This window comes from Alternaria incomplexa (genome assembly GCF_024043165.1).
Source record: "Alternaria incomplexa strain BMP 0042 chromosome Unknown scaffold_11, whole genome shotgun sequence".
Taxonomy (NCBI): Eukaryota; Fungi; Ascomycota; class Dothideomycetes; order Pleosporales; family Pleosporaceae; genus Alternaria; species Alternaria incomplexa.
The window spans coordinates 190,602-206,136 of NW_026249860.1; the positions used below are offsets into that span (position 1 = coordinate 190,602).

Consider the following 15,535-nt stretch of genomic DNA (forward strand, 5'->3'; position numbering starts at 1 on the left):
TTTTCATTTTCCTCAAATCTCTCGGCATTTCTCCGGTTATCATATAATGCATCAAGATGACGCCTAGCCTCTCTTATGCTCGTAGCCCAACTGTCCAGCACCGATGTACTGATGGTGACAGTAGATGAGGATCCAGAGTTAGGCTCTTCGTGTACTACGGTCTTGAGACGAGCGAGAAGGTCGAGACTGATGCCAGGTATGCTTGAACTATGGCTACCCTTGGTGTAGGGGTTTGTACGTGCGGCAAGTGGAATAGGGTTGCTTTGTCGAAGCTTAGGGCTAGTAAGACAGCCGGAAGGTTCGAATTCGTAGTAGCCCTCAGTTACAGGGATGCCTCCTATGATATTGGTACCATAGAATTGACCGCCTGGCCAATGACTCATGATAGCTGCTGTCTATTTTGATGTGTCGGTTAAGTGGTTTATGAGAGTGATGCGAGTTGATGTGGAGCGACTGATGATGTGATGATTTATATAGGAGAAGTTGACATCCAGATGCTGGCGGTACTAAGTGATCTGGCGGATAACACCAGCTGGATGCCAACAATAGAATACGACACAGATGCGTCAATAGGAGACTATTATCGTTCAAAACCGACATAAATTAAGTGAAGATGATACCACCGTCAATGACAATAGTCTGGCCCGTCATGTAGTCGCTGTCCTTACTGCATAGGAAGCTCACCGTACTGCTCACGTCCTCTGGTACACTAGTCCGGCCCAACGCAATCAGCTCGTTGGTGTACTTCTTGATCGTGTCGCCCTTCTTCGCGCCTGTCTTTTCACCGAGCTTCTCGTCAATGAGATCCCACATGGCTGTACCGACGATACCAGGCGCATAGGCATTCACGGTGATCTTGTGTTCAGCCATTTCCATGGCAAAGGCTTGGGTAAGACCACGGACGGCCCATTTGGAGGCGCTGTAGTGAGACAGAAGCGCGAAGGGCTTGAATGCTACTATTGACGCTGCGCCTAGAATCTTGCCGCCGTTGCCCTGTGAGATCATTTGCTTGGCGGCTGTGGAGTAGCAGTTGTAGACGCCGTATACTACAAATATGTTAGTAGGATGTCTCCATCCTGTACGAAAAAACACTTACCATTGACTTCGAACATGCGCTTGAGATCTTGCTCGGTAAGATCGAGGAGTGCTTTGACCTGTGCGATACCGGCATTCGCTACCATGGTGTTTAAAGGTCCTAGTTCCGAAACCGATGCTTTCACCAGGCCTTGGACCTCACTCAAATTCGATACGTCAGCAGTATATGCAAAAGACTTGCGCCCTAAGCCTTGTATCTCTTTGACGACTTCATCGGCGCCAGATTTGTTGGCTTCAATATCGTTGATGCAGACATCGTATCCGTCATTGGCTAGTCGAAGAGCAATGGCCTTGCCGCTGTCACAGGTTAGTCAACCCTATTGAGTACATTCATGAAGTACATGAGTCTCACATTCCGCGAGCAGAGCCCGTTGCGATGGCTGTTCTATTCTGGTCTGAAGTGACTGCGTAGCTACGCGCCCATCGTGGTGCTCGGGAAGCCACCCGTGGTATACTTGCGAGTCTGGGGACTGCTTGACACGCTATTCTTGTTGGTAGACGAAACGACATGATGATTGTTGTTCTGGTATGAGAGCAAGTCGAGAGCCCGATGCGAAGAAGAGAAGGACAGGTAAACTAAGGAGACAGCGAGGCACTCAAGCATGCACCTCAGCGGCTACATGATATACATTACCCCAGATCTCCTCATCCACAACATCGGCAAGCCCACATGGGCTAACCGGGCATGCGGAACAGGCGTAGCGTATGCATAACCCCTCTCGTACCATGGGCATGTCGGTTGCATGGCGCAAACCTACGCATCCTCATCGGGTTTAAGAGGTCCGGAAATGACGTTGATAACCTTGCCATTCTAGCGCGAGTGCAGTAGTTACACGAGTCGAGCGGTACGGTTCCGCACGCTTGTTTGAGCAGGTATGAGTCGAGTTTGAGAAAAGCATTGTGGACGCGGACGCGTGATGGGGAGAGCTAGTGTTGGGTGAAGGTGCGGGGAACTTCGGGGGTGCCAAGGAATCGCGAGTCTTCGTCCCGAACACGACAAAGCGCGTCAGGCACCGACCGCGCATACCATTGCTAGACGCGAACTACACCATGTCGCGCATGAGTATGGCGCCGCAGCGCAATCTGTCGCTGACAGAGGAACTGGAGAAGCTAGAGCAGTCCATCACCCTCACACTGCAAGGTAAACACAGCGTCAAGCACCCCACCATCGCGACTGACCCAAGCAGAAATCGACCAGAACTTCAGCCGCGCGCATCGCATCGTAACAACCGGAATCCTACCGATCGTCGAACAATACGGAAAACACTCGGAAGCTGTTTGGGAAGGCTCCAAGTTCTGGAAACAGTTCTTCGAGGCCAGCGCCAATGTCTCACTTTCGGGCTACGAAGCCCCCGAGCAAGACGAATCAGCTGTACAAGACGAGACTGAACAGTCACAAACATACGATGACGAGACGGTAGAGGATGAGGACACCGTGACTGGAACGACGACAACACCACCACGACCCTTGTCCGCACAAGAAGACGCCGAATCGACTCTCGGTTTCGACTCGCCCTCGCTCGGACACAGCACTCCGCGGGCTCCACCTTCCACCACAAGAGGCAAACACCACGAGGACGAGGAAGAGAGCGAATATGAAGAGCAGCCTCAGTTCGCTGGCATGTCTTCCCCATACGAGGCATTGAAATCCGAGTTTAGACCCAACATTGGCGGCACGAAGACGCCGAAGCTGGAGCCCGTCACGCCTGGCAAGTCGCAAGCCCTTCCAGACATGAGCGGCTTTGAATCTTCGCCCTTCATGCAGCCCACCGCCACGAAACAATCTTATGTTAACAACGACCCGCTACTCCATCGCGTTCTAGACAAGACATACCGCGTACAAGCTACACCACTTATCAGTCCGAGAAAGTACAAACCGACGGGTGCGTTCACCCCTCGCACCGGCGGCCAGCGCGGAGCACCTACACCACGAAGCGCAGCTACCAAGTTGCTAGACTTCGACTCTTCACCTCCCTCTTCACCAGCCCCACAACTACGCGCCGACATCTTTTCGCCCATGAAGACGCCACGGACACCTGGTATAAGTATACAGACGCCTGCCAAAGGCAAACAACCCATGAGCATCCACCGGACTGGCGGCACAATCTTCGATGACAGCGACGAAGAGGACGACGATGTTGACTTCAGTCCTCCGAAGACGATACAATTCCACATTCCACAGAGCAAGCTGATGCAGACGCCTGGTAAGATTCCCCCTCCTCATATATCAAGCAATTGCTAACATACGGAACAGCCCGAGAAGCTAGCAAGCGCATTGTGGATGACTTGCTCATGACAGCCGGTGGCGATATTACAGACTCAACGGGTGGTATGGACGAGGACAGTCCGAGTGTGGTAAGACGGCAAGTGGATCTTGACGATAGCTTCTAGATGATGGACCGATGCCGCGAATACTTGAGTAGTTCTTTGAGCGTACTGCAGATAGACTTCGATACCCCACAGCATATAGATATTCGGTCGATCTAGAATCAGATGCACAGTGTGGGCGTCTTGCATGTGATGATCCACAGCGGAACACTAGCGCCTCAGACCCCTGCAGCAGCTGTGTCCGCGGTCGTCATTTCACCATAATCGCAGGCACCAAGTCACGAACAGCAAACTCCGACCGACCTTGATTCCTTCGCTCTCCCAAAACTACAATGCCAAAATCAAAACGACCGCCAACTTCGGGTTATGCCCGAATAGCCCAAGCCGAGGAAGAAGAAGACGACTCCGGCAGCGACTTCGAGGGCGACCACCACCAGAATCCCCTGTCCAACGCGCAATATGCGCCAATACAACCGCAGCGGAACTCGAATATGCGAATGAATGGCTCAGGCGCGAGTTCACCGAATCACAAAAAGGGCCTGTCTGGGCGACGGCAACGTGCCAATTCCGGCGTGGACATAAAGGCCATCAATGCGCGATTTGAGCGATGGGCCGACGAGATTGCGCAAAAGTTCAAGATCAAGAAGCAGAAAGACTCGGCAGACGAGGAGACGCTCGAGATCCATCACTCAGTCTTCCAGGCGCCAGACTGGGTGCGACCGGCAACGGCGGAGTCGCTCACATTCGACTACGATGTGCCATCAGACCGCTTGACGAAGCTCGAATTCGACGATATCGTGGAAAGCGTCAGGACGGCCATCGAGATGGATGTACATCCCCTGTTGATTACACAGGGTAGTTCAGGCAGCTACTTCGCGCGCACCACACAGGGCAAGGTGGTGGGCGTGTTCAAGCCTAAAGACGAAGAGCCCTACGCGTCGCGCAACCCCAAATGGACCAAGTGGATACATCGCAACCTGTTTCCATTCTTCTTCGGTCGCGCCTGCCTCATTCCCAACCTCTCCTACATCTCCGAAGCCGCCGCGTACGTCCTCGATACCCAGCTGCGCACCAACCTCGTACCCTACACCGACGTCGTCGGTCTGTCCTCAAAATCCTTCCATTACGACTTCTGGGATCGGCGCGCGTACTACAGGAAAAGGAAGCCCTTTCCTGAGAAGCTTGGGAGTTTCCAGGTGTTCCTGAAGGGCTTTAAGGACGCGAACATCTTCCTCAAGGAGAACCCGTGGCCAGATCAGCATAACACAAACCACAATGCGGACAGGGCGGCACGGAAGAAGAAGCGGAGATGGGCTGAGGACTGCAGACCAAATGGCTCGCAGTCAGACGGAGAGGACGAGGACGAACAATCTGGCAATGGGGACGCACAGCACCAACGGAGAGGCTTCTGGACGCCTGCAATTCAACAGTCGTTCAGAGAGCAGTTGGAGAAATTGGTCATCCTCGACTACATCATGCGGAACACCGACAGAGGCCTGGACAACTGGATGATCAAGATTGACCAGAAGACGCAGCAGGCCTCCATTGTCGCAGAACCACCGAAGATGGAACGCGACGATGACGACGACCATCAACCGAGCTCCTACACAAGGCAATCGATGGAGGAATCTGACCCTTACGGGCGAAGGGAACCCATGACCACGACTAGCCGGTCGAACACACCCATGCAGCGTGGGCCGACACCCACGGTGACCATCGGTGCCATCGACAACAGTTTGTCGTGGCCCTGGAAACACCCTGATGCTGTAAGATCTTTCTCCAAATTCCCCAAGGCTTTACTAACATGACTACAGTGGCGCAGCTATCCCTTTGGATGGCTCTTCCTACCCGTCTCGCTCATCGGCCAGCCCTTCTCCGAAGCCACCCGCCGCCACTTCCTTCCCCTCCTCACCTCGAAACAATGGTGGAGCGACACACAATCAGCCCTTCGAAAGTGCTTCTCACAAGATGCCGATTTCAAGGAGCGCATGTATGCGAAACAGATCGCGGTCATGAAGGGACAGGCTTGGAACGTGGTGGAGACACTGAAGACACCGGATCTTGGGCCGCTTGAGCTCACGAGAAGGGCACGTGTATGTGTCTGGGATGACATTGTCGAGATACCCATCGCTGTGCCGCTCAGAGCTCCGTCCGCGGAGATGCGGAGGAAACAGCCACCAGGCAGACAACCAAGGGTGGAGGAAGAACATGAAGAGATGGATATTACAGCTGTCTCAACGCCGCCACAGAAGCCCCAGAAAGATCTCCTCATGAACTCGCCACCCCTCGAGTCCGCACACGGGAATCGCTTCAACCTCACGCGCGGCTCATCCTCTCTCGACGTACGACGTCCTGACCAAGGCCCAGAATCACCAGCGACTGTAAGCGACGTGTACTGGGGTTCGCGTAATCTGAACAGTCACTCAAATGGCCGGCCTCCGCATCAGTCGCGCATGAGTTACGATGCGCCTCGCCGAAACACGCGCGACCCACGACACCATAGGCGCCACTCCTTGACCCATAGGAGGGACCTTGATGATTATGGCTTTGACGACGACGGCGATCTAGGATACGCTGCAAACGAAGATATGGAGGGTAACAGGAAAAAGGTCATCGTAGAACGTTTGGAGATGGTCAAGGGGCGGAACCCGGTGTTTACCTGGTGTTGAGCAGATGATCGCCCAGTTTGAGGCTTTTTTTATTTTACATTATGGCATTGTGCGTGAGAGAGCCGTCTTGCATTACGGGCGCAAGGTTGCTGTGACTATAACATAGGCATTTGGTTGGGCAGCATGGGAGGCGTTTTGTCGTACAGAATTTACGGATAGCAACATGTGTGTAGTAGCGGGACAGCTCCGCTATCCTGCTGGTGCACCCACACCTTCGCGTACGCTGCGCAACCCCCACACCCTTTAATAACCTGAGTGATACATGCGCGTCGTCCGCGAGCTGATGAGACTCTTGCTTGCTTCTCTTGTGCAATCTTTATCGGTTCCCCCCGACAATCGCGGGCAGCGACCCTTTGCCGATGTCCCGTGAATTATCGAGAGGGTCATCTGACACTCCTGCTAGCCCTTCTCAGCCACACGCGATGACTTCCCACGATCAACAGGAAAGGCAACAGCGCCATTTCACCCACGCACCACGGTACAAATGAATGACTCTTTGTTCATCTGAACCTGTACCCGACCGCATTGTTGCCTGGCAAACCTGCTGCCGCTGAGACGCGAAACCATACGTCTACCTTCACTTACCCGACGACCGGGTATACTAAGCGACTACGCGCCATCATCTCAACATTTCGAGTCTCGGAACTTCGCGCCCTGCATCGACCGCAACCAGACTTCAGAGGATTCGCAGCATTTCTGGGGGCTCTCTGAGCGCATCGAGACACCCTGAAAACGCGTGATTTGTGGCGAGCGAAAGGATCAGGGCTTGGCATCCGGACTATCAGATGCGCTTCGGCATCAACATCGTTGGAAGGGCTGGAAGAGCTTGGAAGCGCTGAGGGACCTGCCAGAATTACCTGAAGCTCTCTCACCTGTAGAGTCCTGGTGACTTTGATTGCGAGCCCATCATGGACAAGTTTAATCCCGCCCTATTACTTGACCCGAGGAGGGTACGTAGAACAGGTATATCTTCAATCTCTCTCTTTCTCCTCACCTTCTTCCACCTCTTTACCCAAAATTGCCTACTCGCCTTGATATCAGTCCTGGTGTTGAGGAATTCCACGCATCTTCGTCTTCGCTCCTTCCCTTTGACCACCACGCCCACCACAGCCTAGCATGGAGACTATGGGAGGCAGTCCAGCGTCTGACTCCTCTGCGAGATCAGAGCTGGCCGTATACGAGCCTGCTGTGGAGCCTACTCTGTACGAGTCTGAGCCTGATCTTGCCGCCTACGAGCCCATTGTCACCTCCTCACCCGTTGATTCGCTGCCGGATGCACCTGCGTTCACAAGTCACCCAGGCGCCGACGTAGAAGCAGAACCACACCCAGAACTAACCACGCACGTGCCAGGCGACCACATGGCCCACCACAACCAGGCACACAGCAACGGAACGCCTGCAGCACACACTCCGCAATTCGATCCACGCGTGCTTCTCAATCCGAACTCGTCGACTCCTAAGCGCCCTGCGTCATCCGGTAACGACACTGACCGCGGCCGTACTGACCCCACTATTGCTGGCCAAGTCTCGCTCGTCGAACGCCTACACAACGTTCAAGAGCGCACGTCATCACCTGCCAAGCGCATCAAGACCGAGCGGAAGAACGTTAATCGGCCCAACTTCGCCGGTGGGAGTGCACTTGAACTTCAAAACGGACAATCACCTGCCCCACCGCCGCAACAGGGACCCGCAATCGACTTGACCATGAGCGACGACGAAGACGACATCCAGGTCGTTCACGACAACAGCAACGATGACATATGCATTGGCAAGCTCAAGCAGACCTACATCCAGGCTCACGTGGTCCCTTTTCCCGACCCTAAGAAGTTCCATGGCAATCATGGTGGCCAAAGCAGAATCAAGGTATCCTTCCGCCGGGGTGGCGGCCACAAGGGAAACCAGATCATCATGGTAAGATTGCAGTTCAACATACATGTGTAACATAAACTAACCAATATCTAGGTGCTTGACGGTATGGGTAAAGAGTTCGGCAGAGTCGACATGAAGACCGCACAAGGTCTCACACCACTGATCGATAGCGCGCAAACCAACGGTCTAAAGTGGCTGGCCTGGACTGAACCACGCCGAAAGCTTCCCAACGAAGGACCGCCTGGCAGTCAAATCTCTGCGCTTGTCGGTATGACTTTACAACTGTACTGTCCTCGTAAGTCTGCGGATCACCTTGGAAGGTATCTCAGAAGTAAGAACCTCATCCTTGAGAACCCCGTCTTCGAACTCGCGCGCCATGATTACTACAACCCACAGTCCAAGGAGGGGTTCCAGAAGAATCAAGTAGGACAACCCGATTTCCAGCCGTCCACCCAGTACGCCGTCGGCGCTGCCACAAACACCTACGTCCTTCGCAGTGTCGACGAGATCCGCGCTGATGTCGAAGACGTCTTCGATACGGTTGTCAGTGGCTCGGAAGAAGTTCCGATTCGAGAGCCTTCGACGCTCATCAAGACCGAGCTGTACCCTCATCAAAAGCAGGCACTTTACTTCATGGTTGATCACGAACAAGAACATCCGCCAGACGTCTACGATAAACGCAAGGACTCCTTATGGGCCCCGAAGTATCGGGATAACGGACGCAAGTACTACATGCACATCATCACGGGCGAACAGACGGAAGATCAGCCTAGACCTAGTCTTGGTGGTATCCTGGCTGACGAGATGGGATTGGGGAAGACGCTCAGCATTCTATCACTCATCTGCGACGATGCCTCGATTGTATCCGCCAAAGACTTCTGCCAGAAGCGGCCACCTCCGAGGCCCTACCCAGGCATGATCCAGCCCACCATCAACAGTCGCGCAACACTTCTTGTTTGTCCTCTCAGCACCATGACGAACTGGAAGGAGCAGATCAAGGACCACTTTCCACAGGGCACAAGCACCCTGAAGTGGAAGCGGTACCACGGCTCAGAGCGGTTCAGCATAACACCTGAGGTCCTTGCAGATCACGACATAATCTTAACAACGTACCACATCATCGCGAAAGACCTCACAGATAAGAAACGAGCGTTGCCCTACATCAACTGGTTCCGCATTGTTCTGGATGAAGCACATACAATTCGCAACCCGACCAACCAGTCCAAGGCAGCATGTACGATGATGGGTCAACGTCGTTGGGCTGTAACCGGTACGCCTGTTCAGAATCGACTTGAAGATCTGGGTGCTCTCTTCAACTTCATCAAGTTGAAGCCTTTCGATACTCCCAGCGGCTTCAACCAGTTCATCCTCGGTCCTTTCAAGAACGCCGACCCCAACGTTGTAACGAAGCTTCAGCTGCTTGTCAGCACCGTTACCATTCGTCGTACCAAGGAGATCATCAAGGACGAGGTCCCCAAGAAGCTTGACTACGTTGTCAGATTGCAGTTCTCTAAGGAAGAGCAGCAGTTACATGACTGGTTCGAGAGGGATACTCAACGCAAGGTGAATGCTGTCACCCAGGGCGATAAGATGGGTGGACGATCATACGCCAAGATCTTGACCGCCATCCTAAATCTTCGATTGATCTGCGCTCATGGTCGTGATCTGCTCAGTGAAGAAGCGCTCAAGACTACCGACGGCATGACCTATGAGAAGCCCATGGAGATAGATGAGGAGGGCAGTGATAGGCCACAGCTCGTAAGTACTATCCGCATACAAACTGTTGTGAGACATTCACTGACTTAGTTCATCGATATCTAGACACGTCAACAAGCCTACGAGATGCTCACTCTCCTCGATTCGACAAGTGCAGCGGACTGCCTGTACTGCCCAGATAAGAAGTCTTTATTAGAGGATGATTCCGATGACGACGAAGATGAAGATGGCAACGTCCAGGAAGATATTGGCTACATGACCACATGCTACCACCTCGTCTGCCCACGTCACATCAAGAAGCTGAAGGATCAGTGGAAGAACAACCTCATGGCGGATGGTTCAGTTCGTTGCCACGTATGTGACGACGTCAACCGGCCCACGGTCCTCAAGCTCGAACGCACGGACTACTACAACTACATCGAGGAGCAGAATCAGATCCGAAAAGATCCAAAACTGGCGAAGAAGATCGGAAGCTACACTGGCCCGCATACGAAGACCCAAGCTCTACTCAACGACCTGCAAGAGTTCCGTGTATGGAGCGAGCAGAATCCGGATGAGAGGCCGATCAAAAGGTGAGTTGATGCCTACATTGCCACACCGAGACGCGCTTTACTGACTTTCACAGCATTGTATTCTCCTCATGGACCACACACCTCGACCTCATCGAAATTGCTCTCAAGAACGCCGGCCACTCGCTCGTCCGCCTCGATGGCCGCATGTCGCGCGAAAACCGCGACAAGTCTATGCAGGCACTCCGCGAGAATCCTGCAGTCCGCGTTATGCTTGTATCTATTGGCGCAGGAGGTCTCGGTCTCAATCTTACAACAGCCAACAAAGTGTTCATGATGGAGCCGCAGTTCAATCCGGCAGCTGAGGCGCAAGCTGTTGATCGTGTTCATCGGCTTGGTCAAGATAGGGAGGTTACTATTAAGCGCTTTATCATGCAGAACAGCTTTGAAGAGAAGATGCTAGTACTCCAGGATAAGAAAAAGGCTCTAGCTAATATGACGATGGCAAGGGAGCGCAAGGGCAAGGAGGAGGCTACGAAGCAGAGGCTGGAGGAGCTTAGGAGTCTATTTAGGTAGATCACGTGGGTCTTCCATGTATTCGGTGGGGAAAATGGCTGGTTTTGGTGCGCGGGATACTCTAGGAATGGGCGAAAAGGCGGTATGCTGCACGAAATCTCATGGTATCCGGATGGATACATCTGCGGGATTAGTGACTTCTGGAGAGGTCTCAGACTTACGTAGCCTCCAGGCTTCGGCCCAATATTCTTGATACAATATGACTCATCTCATACCGTGCAGCCTACATTGATATTAAACCTTAAAATGGACGAGATGCTAAGGCGATGTAGGCTTCTGGGTCGCTTTGTTTACATTGTTGTCAGTGGACTCTGAAGCCTACAACAGCATCAAGCATCAACATTCAGAACATTTGAGGGCAACGTAGACGTCTAAGTGATTTACTTTACGCCAACCTTACTTGCTCTCCTTCAATTTGATCAAGAGATCCTCCATACTAGACGCATACAAATCGAACTCGCCGAAGACATCCGTACACGGATCGTGTTCTTCAAAGTCCAGATACGCAGTCTTGAACCCAGCCTTCCTCGCCGCAATCAAATCCCAAGCATGCGCGGCAACAAACCACCTCTCCCCATCCCCCTTACTCAGTCCCCTCTCTGTCAAATGCCTATCCGCATTCCCATACACCCTCACATCCGGTTTCGCAATCTTGATAGCATCACAACTAAGCAGATGCTGCTCATCGAGCTCAATCCCCGCATTGTGATAATACGCCAAACTCGTCTCCGACCCCCCATTCGTAACACCATAAACATCCCACCCCGCCTCTCTCAGCCCATCGAAACAAGTCTTCAGCCCATCGCGCGGCCCCATGGCCTTAAACGCTTTCATCACTTCGTCGACGTCTTCGTCGGTGATGGCGTCGAGGGGTAGGTCGACAACGGCACATGCGCGGCGGAAAGTCGACTTGAGGACTTGTGCGATGGGCACGTAGGAGCCGCTCATGGATACATATGTGAAGTCGCGCTGCGCGGCGTAGAACCAACTGAAGAAGAGCGTCTTGGGGTCCACGGCTGCGGTGGTGAGTTTGGGGCCGAGACGCGATTGGATGGTGGCGATGGGGGCGGAGAAGGCGAAACATGTGCCTATCACATCGAAGGAGGCGGATTTTGTCATTTTGAAGGGTTTGAGATTTGAAGTTGATTCTTGCGAGGTGGAATCTTCCCGCTGGGTATGGAGAGGGCGTGGGGTGAGTAAGCCGAGGATGCCACCGAATTGGGTTGGAGAGACCCTGTGACGTCAGCCTTCCCGGGGATGAGGCCGAACGGCTCTCCCCAGCGTTGCTACTTGCATCTCATATCAGCGATATGCTCTCGGCGGAACAAGAACTTACGCCCGGTGATGAGGTACCTATGTCTGGAGGTCCTTCAGCAGCCCACGTGCTCCGCGCGCGGATGGAGGGACGATTTTTACTGGGGCTGAACGGAGGCGCCTTGCCTATTACAACCCCTGCAAGCCTTGCTCAGCCCTCTAGGTATCAACGTGAGATATAAGCTCAGCCTTTCCTGTATTTTCCATCTATCTTTATTTCTCGTTTCATTGCGTTTGAGCTTCCGCAATGCCTGGCATAGCGAAAACCGTGTACTGGGCGCTCGTCGTAGCGTGGGGCGCATCGCTCTACCAAATCTACCTGAAAGACCTTTTTGCGATTACATTTGGTGTTGGGCGCGTGATACAGAGTATCGATGAGTTCCCGGAGTTTAGTTGTCGCCGTCTGGTACATCCAAGGCTGGAAGCATGCGAGGACATTTGGCTAGACAATGAGGGAAGAACGCTGTATGCGGCGTGCGCAGGCACGGCGCCTAGATTGGCTTGGAATCAAGCGTACGTTATCTTACAACCATTCTGCTACAAATGAACGCGGTTTCGCGGCCTGAAGTACTAATTGGTACAGCATGAACGACCTCAACGTAACCGGACGCCGGCTCGGTGGATCTGAACTCCTCGCCTTGGATATCGACGAGCCTGGTGAAGACGGTCTCTACAATCTTCGCAGCATCAAGCCGATAGGCCATTATAAAGGAGCGGATGGAAGCTCTGATCTCGATCTTCTGGGCTTTGATGTCCAGGTCTTGGACGATAACACTATGCGCTTCTACTTTGTCAACCAACGGCCACCAGTCGATGCGTCCAACAAGATTGTTGATGCTTCTGAAAGCGGCGCAAACTCGACGGTCGAGATTTTTGAGATGAGGAAGGGCCAGGAACAGATGCGACATGTTCGCACCGTCGTTTCCGATGAGATTTGGACTCCAAACCGTGTCGCGGCGCTTGGTGATGGCTCTGGTGGGTTTCTCGTTACTAACGACCACTCGGTCAAGGTTGGCATGGTACGTGACATTCGTATCTAAACTACACACAAGATAAATAACGTATATCAGCGTCTTGGACTCGATTACTTCATCGGCGGAGGAAACGTTGCCTACTGCGACGGAGCCGGGAACTGCCACTCAGCCTACGACGGCAGCGAGGAGCGCGAGTTCACCCAATCAGCCACGGCCAATGAGTCAAAGTACAAAGCCTACGTCAACAAGGCGCTCAGTTACCTTCCCAAAACCAAGCTCAAGTTCCCCAACGGACTGGCCCTCGGCCGAGATGGCCTCTTCTACGTCCCCAGCACCATTGACGGTCAAATTCGCGTCCTAGCACTCCAGCCCGACAAAACCCTCAGCTTGGTCGATACCATCCACGTCGGCATGCCGCTCGACAACATCTCACCGGACGCGAATGGCGATATGTACGTCGCAGGTTTCCCGGATCTATACCAATCCAGTAAAGGCTTTGACGATCCTTATAATGGCATCTCACCTGTCACTATCTGGCGTATCAGAAAGACGGTAGATGTAGGAAAGACTGGAGTAAGAAGCGTGGATTATAGGGTTGAGAAGGTTATTGAGGATAAGGATGCGAAGGTGCTGAGTGGGAGTACGACGGTTAGGCATGATGTCAAGACTGGGCGATTGTTTGTCAGTGGTAAGTTTTGACTACGTTGGTGATGTGCAATGAGAAGTGTGCGCTAACTTCAGACAGCGGCGGTGCATCCGTTCTTGGTGGTTTGCGAACCTACAAAATGAAAGAGGATGCAACAATCCGGCTGCTCAGAAGCATGGATATGTGACGGAGTATTTTGGAACAAAGAAGAAGACCACAGTCATTAGTCTGTTTCTTAACATTTTAACAGTGAAACTTTTGAAGGTCATAAAGAGAGAAGAGCAGAACAGATGAAGATTAAGTACTTTTCACAGAAATCTAAAGATCTTTTCACTGGCTCTCCGAAAGACGAAACCATGTGGCGCTGAGAAACGGTCTTGAAAAGGCTGCAGCACTTTCTGATGTCACACGCAGACTTCGCAAAAACACACCCCAATTCATGATGTGAGCGATGTATTTGCTACCTCGAAATCGGAACCCAGGTTAGACATTACACAAATGCAGTGGCATCTTAGTTTACTAGGCTCAGAAAACCTAGACGCTAGATTCATCAGTTCTAGAATTGCACTGATAACCATGAAGTGCATAGATAACGAGAAGGAAGTGAGGTGGGAGACTGATTACAGTCCCACAAGGGCTGTATGGCGCCGAGCTGTGAGACCTTGATCCATACTGGTAGAAGATCATGAAATTTCACTGGTTTAGTTTCGGCGAAGCTGTTCATGGAAGTGCACGGCGAAACATGCTGATTTCCCATAGCCTGAGGCTTTTGGTAACCCAAGGCATACGTCCCGAGCCGTATACAACAGCGTCAACAAGACTTTTTGGGCCAGTCAAAACATGAGCTGCTGAATACGCCAAGTCTCTAGAGTTTTGGAATATCATGTAGCGTCCAACGAATCCTCTCAGGCCAAACTATCGTTCAGTCGACGAGTACTTTTGAATATAATGCAACCAGAAAGAAGAAGGGAACTCATGGGTCTTAATCGCTCGTAATTTAGTGGAATTCCCGCAAGAAGTGTATTGATGAGAGAAGATGCCCTCACGCCCGACACTTATATACCTCTTCTCCCCCACCCTAGCTCCACACCCGCTCTAGTCTCATCATCCACCTCAGACCTGCGCAACAAGACCCCTCGCGTCTCTCCGCCACCTCACCAGCGCCACCAGATTCGCACACGGAGCGCACTGCACCCACGCGTGTGTCAAGTTGCAGACCACCTCATCCACCATCCTCTTGTCCCCGTCATCGAGCTCGGCAGCGAAGTCCTCCCAATTCTTGGCTGTGATGTTTTCGTTGGTCTCGGCTTCGCTGAAGATACGGTAGACCGCCATGGTGACGTCGTTGTCGACCTCTGCGAGGATTTGTTGGCAGCGGTTGGTGGACATCGTTGTATTTGGCTTGGGTGGGTTTCGCAATAGTTTGGGGTGTTGTGGCTTTTTTGTAGTTGGCAAATGTTTGTTCATGTATTGGTTCAGGGTGAGTAGTATATCGATTTGGGAAAGAAGCGCGGGTGAGGTGGCGAGTTATATAGGAAGTGGTAGCCGGCGTCCATGCCTGGGAGGCCCAAAGATTGAATGAGGCCACATCGATTGACCCTCGACGTATTGAAACTATTGATAAGACCCAATGTTATCCTGTTACATCAATGTGCCAACATAGAAGGGTCATTTCTCGAAGGGCGCAATGGACATGCAAGTAATTTTCATTTCTTTTGTAACAAACTAGAAAGCAGACGACGCAAAGACATCGCTTCTTGTGAATGACGTTTTGGAGACATGAAAACTGCTATGGTATGAATGAGGAACGCAGCGCGAAAGAGGAGTAATGTTGAGCCC

The 15,535-nt window shown here is 52.5% G+C and overlaps 7 protein-coding genes across 7 annotated transcripts; 4 read left to right on the forward strand and 3 right to left on the reverse strand.

Annotated features, from left to right (window-relative positions):
- Nucleotides 1–603: 603 nt before the first annotated feature.
- On the reverse strand, nt 604–1,605 carry J4E90_007476 (uncharacterized protein; the record flags this gene model as incomplete). The annotated part of the gene is made up of 3 exons (XM_051437012.1): nt 604–1,046; nt 1,097–1,392; nt 1,448–1,605. 3 exons carry the CDS (start codon nt 1,603–1,605, stop codon nt 604–606), a joined length of 897 nt encoding a protein of 298 aa, XP_051288758.1.
- A 540-nt stretch (nt 1,606–2,145) lies between these two features.
- On the forward strand, nt 2,146–3,486 carry J4E90_007477 (uncharacterized protein; the record flags this gene model as incomplete). Its single annotated transcript, XM_051437013.1, has 3 exons — nt 2,146–2,236; nt 2,283–3,299; nt 3,350–3,486. The coding sequence occupies 3 exons, from the start codon at nt 2,146–2,148 to the stop codon at nt 3,484–3,486; spliced, it is 1,245 nt and encodes a 414-aa protein (XP_051288759.1).
- A 269-nt stretch (nt 3,487–3,755) lies between these two features.
- Nucleotides 3,756–6,092, forward strand: J4E90_007478 (uncharacterized protein; the record flags this gene model as incomplete). The annotated part of the gene is made up of 2 exons (XM_051437014.1): nt 3,756–5,189; nt 5,238–6,092. The coding sequence occupies 2 exons, from the start codon at nt 3,756–3,758 to the stop codon at nt 6,090–6,092; spliced, it is 2,289 nt and encodes a 762-aa protein (XP_051288760.1).
- Nucleotides 6,093–7,208: 1,116 nt separating this feature from the next.
- On the forward strand, nt 7,209–10,762 carry J4E90_007479 (uncharacterized protein; the record flags this gene model as incomplete). Its single annotated transcript, XM_051437015.1, has 4 exons — nt 7,209–8,003; nt 8,055–9,719; nt 9,783–10,249; nt 10,303–10,762. 4 exons carry the CDS (start codon nt 7,209–7,211, stop codon nt 10,760–10,762), a joined length of 3,387 nt encoding a protein of 1,128 aa, XP_051288761.1.
- Nucleotides 10,763–11,158: 396 nt separating this feature from the next.
- On the reverse strand, nt 11,159–11,881 carry J4E90_007480 (uncharacterized protein; the record flags this gene model as incomplete). Its single annotated transcript, XM_051437016.1, has 1 exon — nt 11,159–11,881. One exon carries the CDS (start codon nt 11,879–11,881, stop codon nt 11,159–11,161), a length of 723 nt encoding a protein of 240 aa, XP_051288762.1.
- A 779-nt stretch (nt 11,882–12,660) lies between these two features.
- Nucleotides 12,661–13,839, forward strand: J4E90_007481 (uncharacterized protein; the record flags this gene model as incomplete). The annotated part of the gene is made up of 3 exons (XM_051437017.1): nt 12,661–13,095; nt 13,147–13,738; nt 13,796–13,839. The coding sequence occupies 3 exons, from the start codon at nt 12,661–12,663 to the stop codon at nt 13,837–13,839; spliced, it is 1,071 nt and encodes a 356-aa protein (XP_051288763.1).
- Nucleotides 13,840–14,809: 970 nt separating this feature from the next.
- On the reverse strand, nt 14,810–15,085 carry J4E90_007482 (uncharacterized protein; the record flags this gene model as incomplete). Its single annotated transcript, XM_051437018.1, has 1 exon — nt 14,810–15,085. The coding sequence occupies one exon, from the start codon at nt 15,083–15,085 to the stop codon at nt 14,810–14,812; it is 276 nt and encodes a 91-aa protein (XP_051288764.1).
- Between the last annotated feature and the right edge of the window lie 450 nt (nt 15,086–15,535).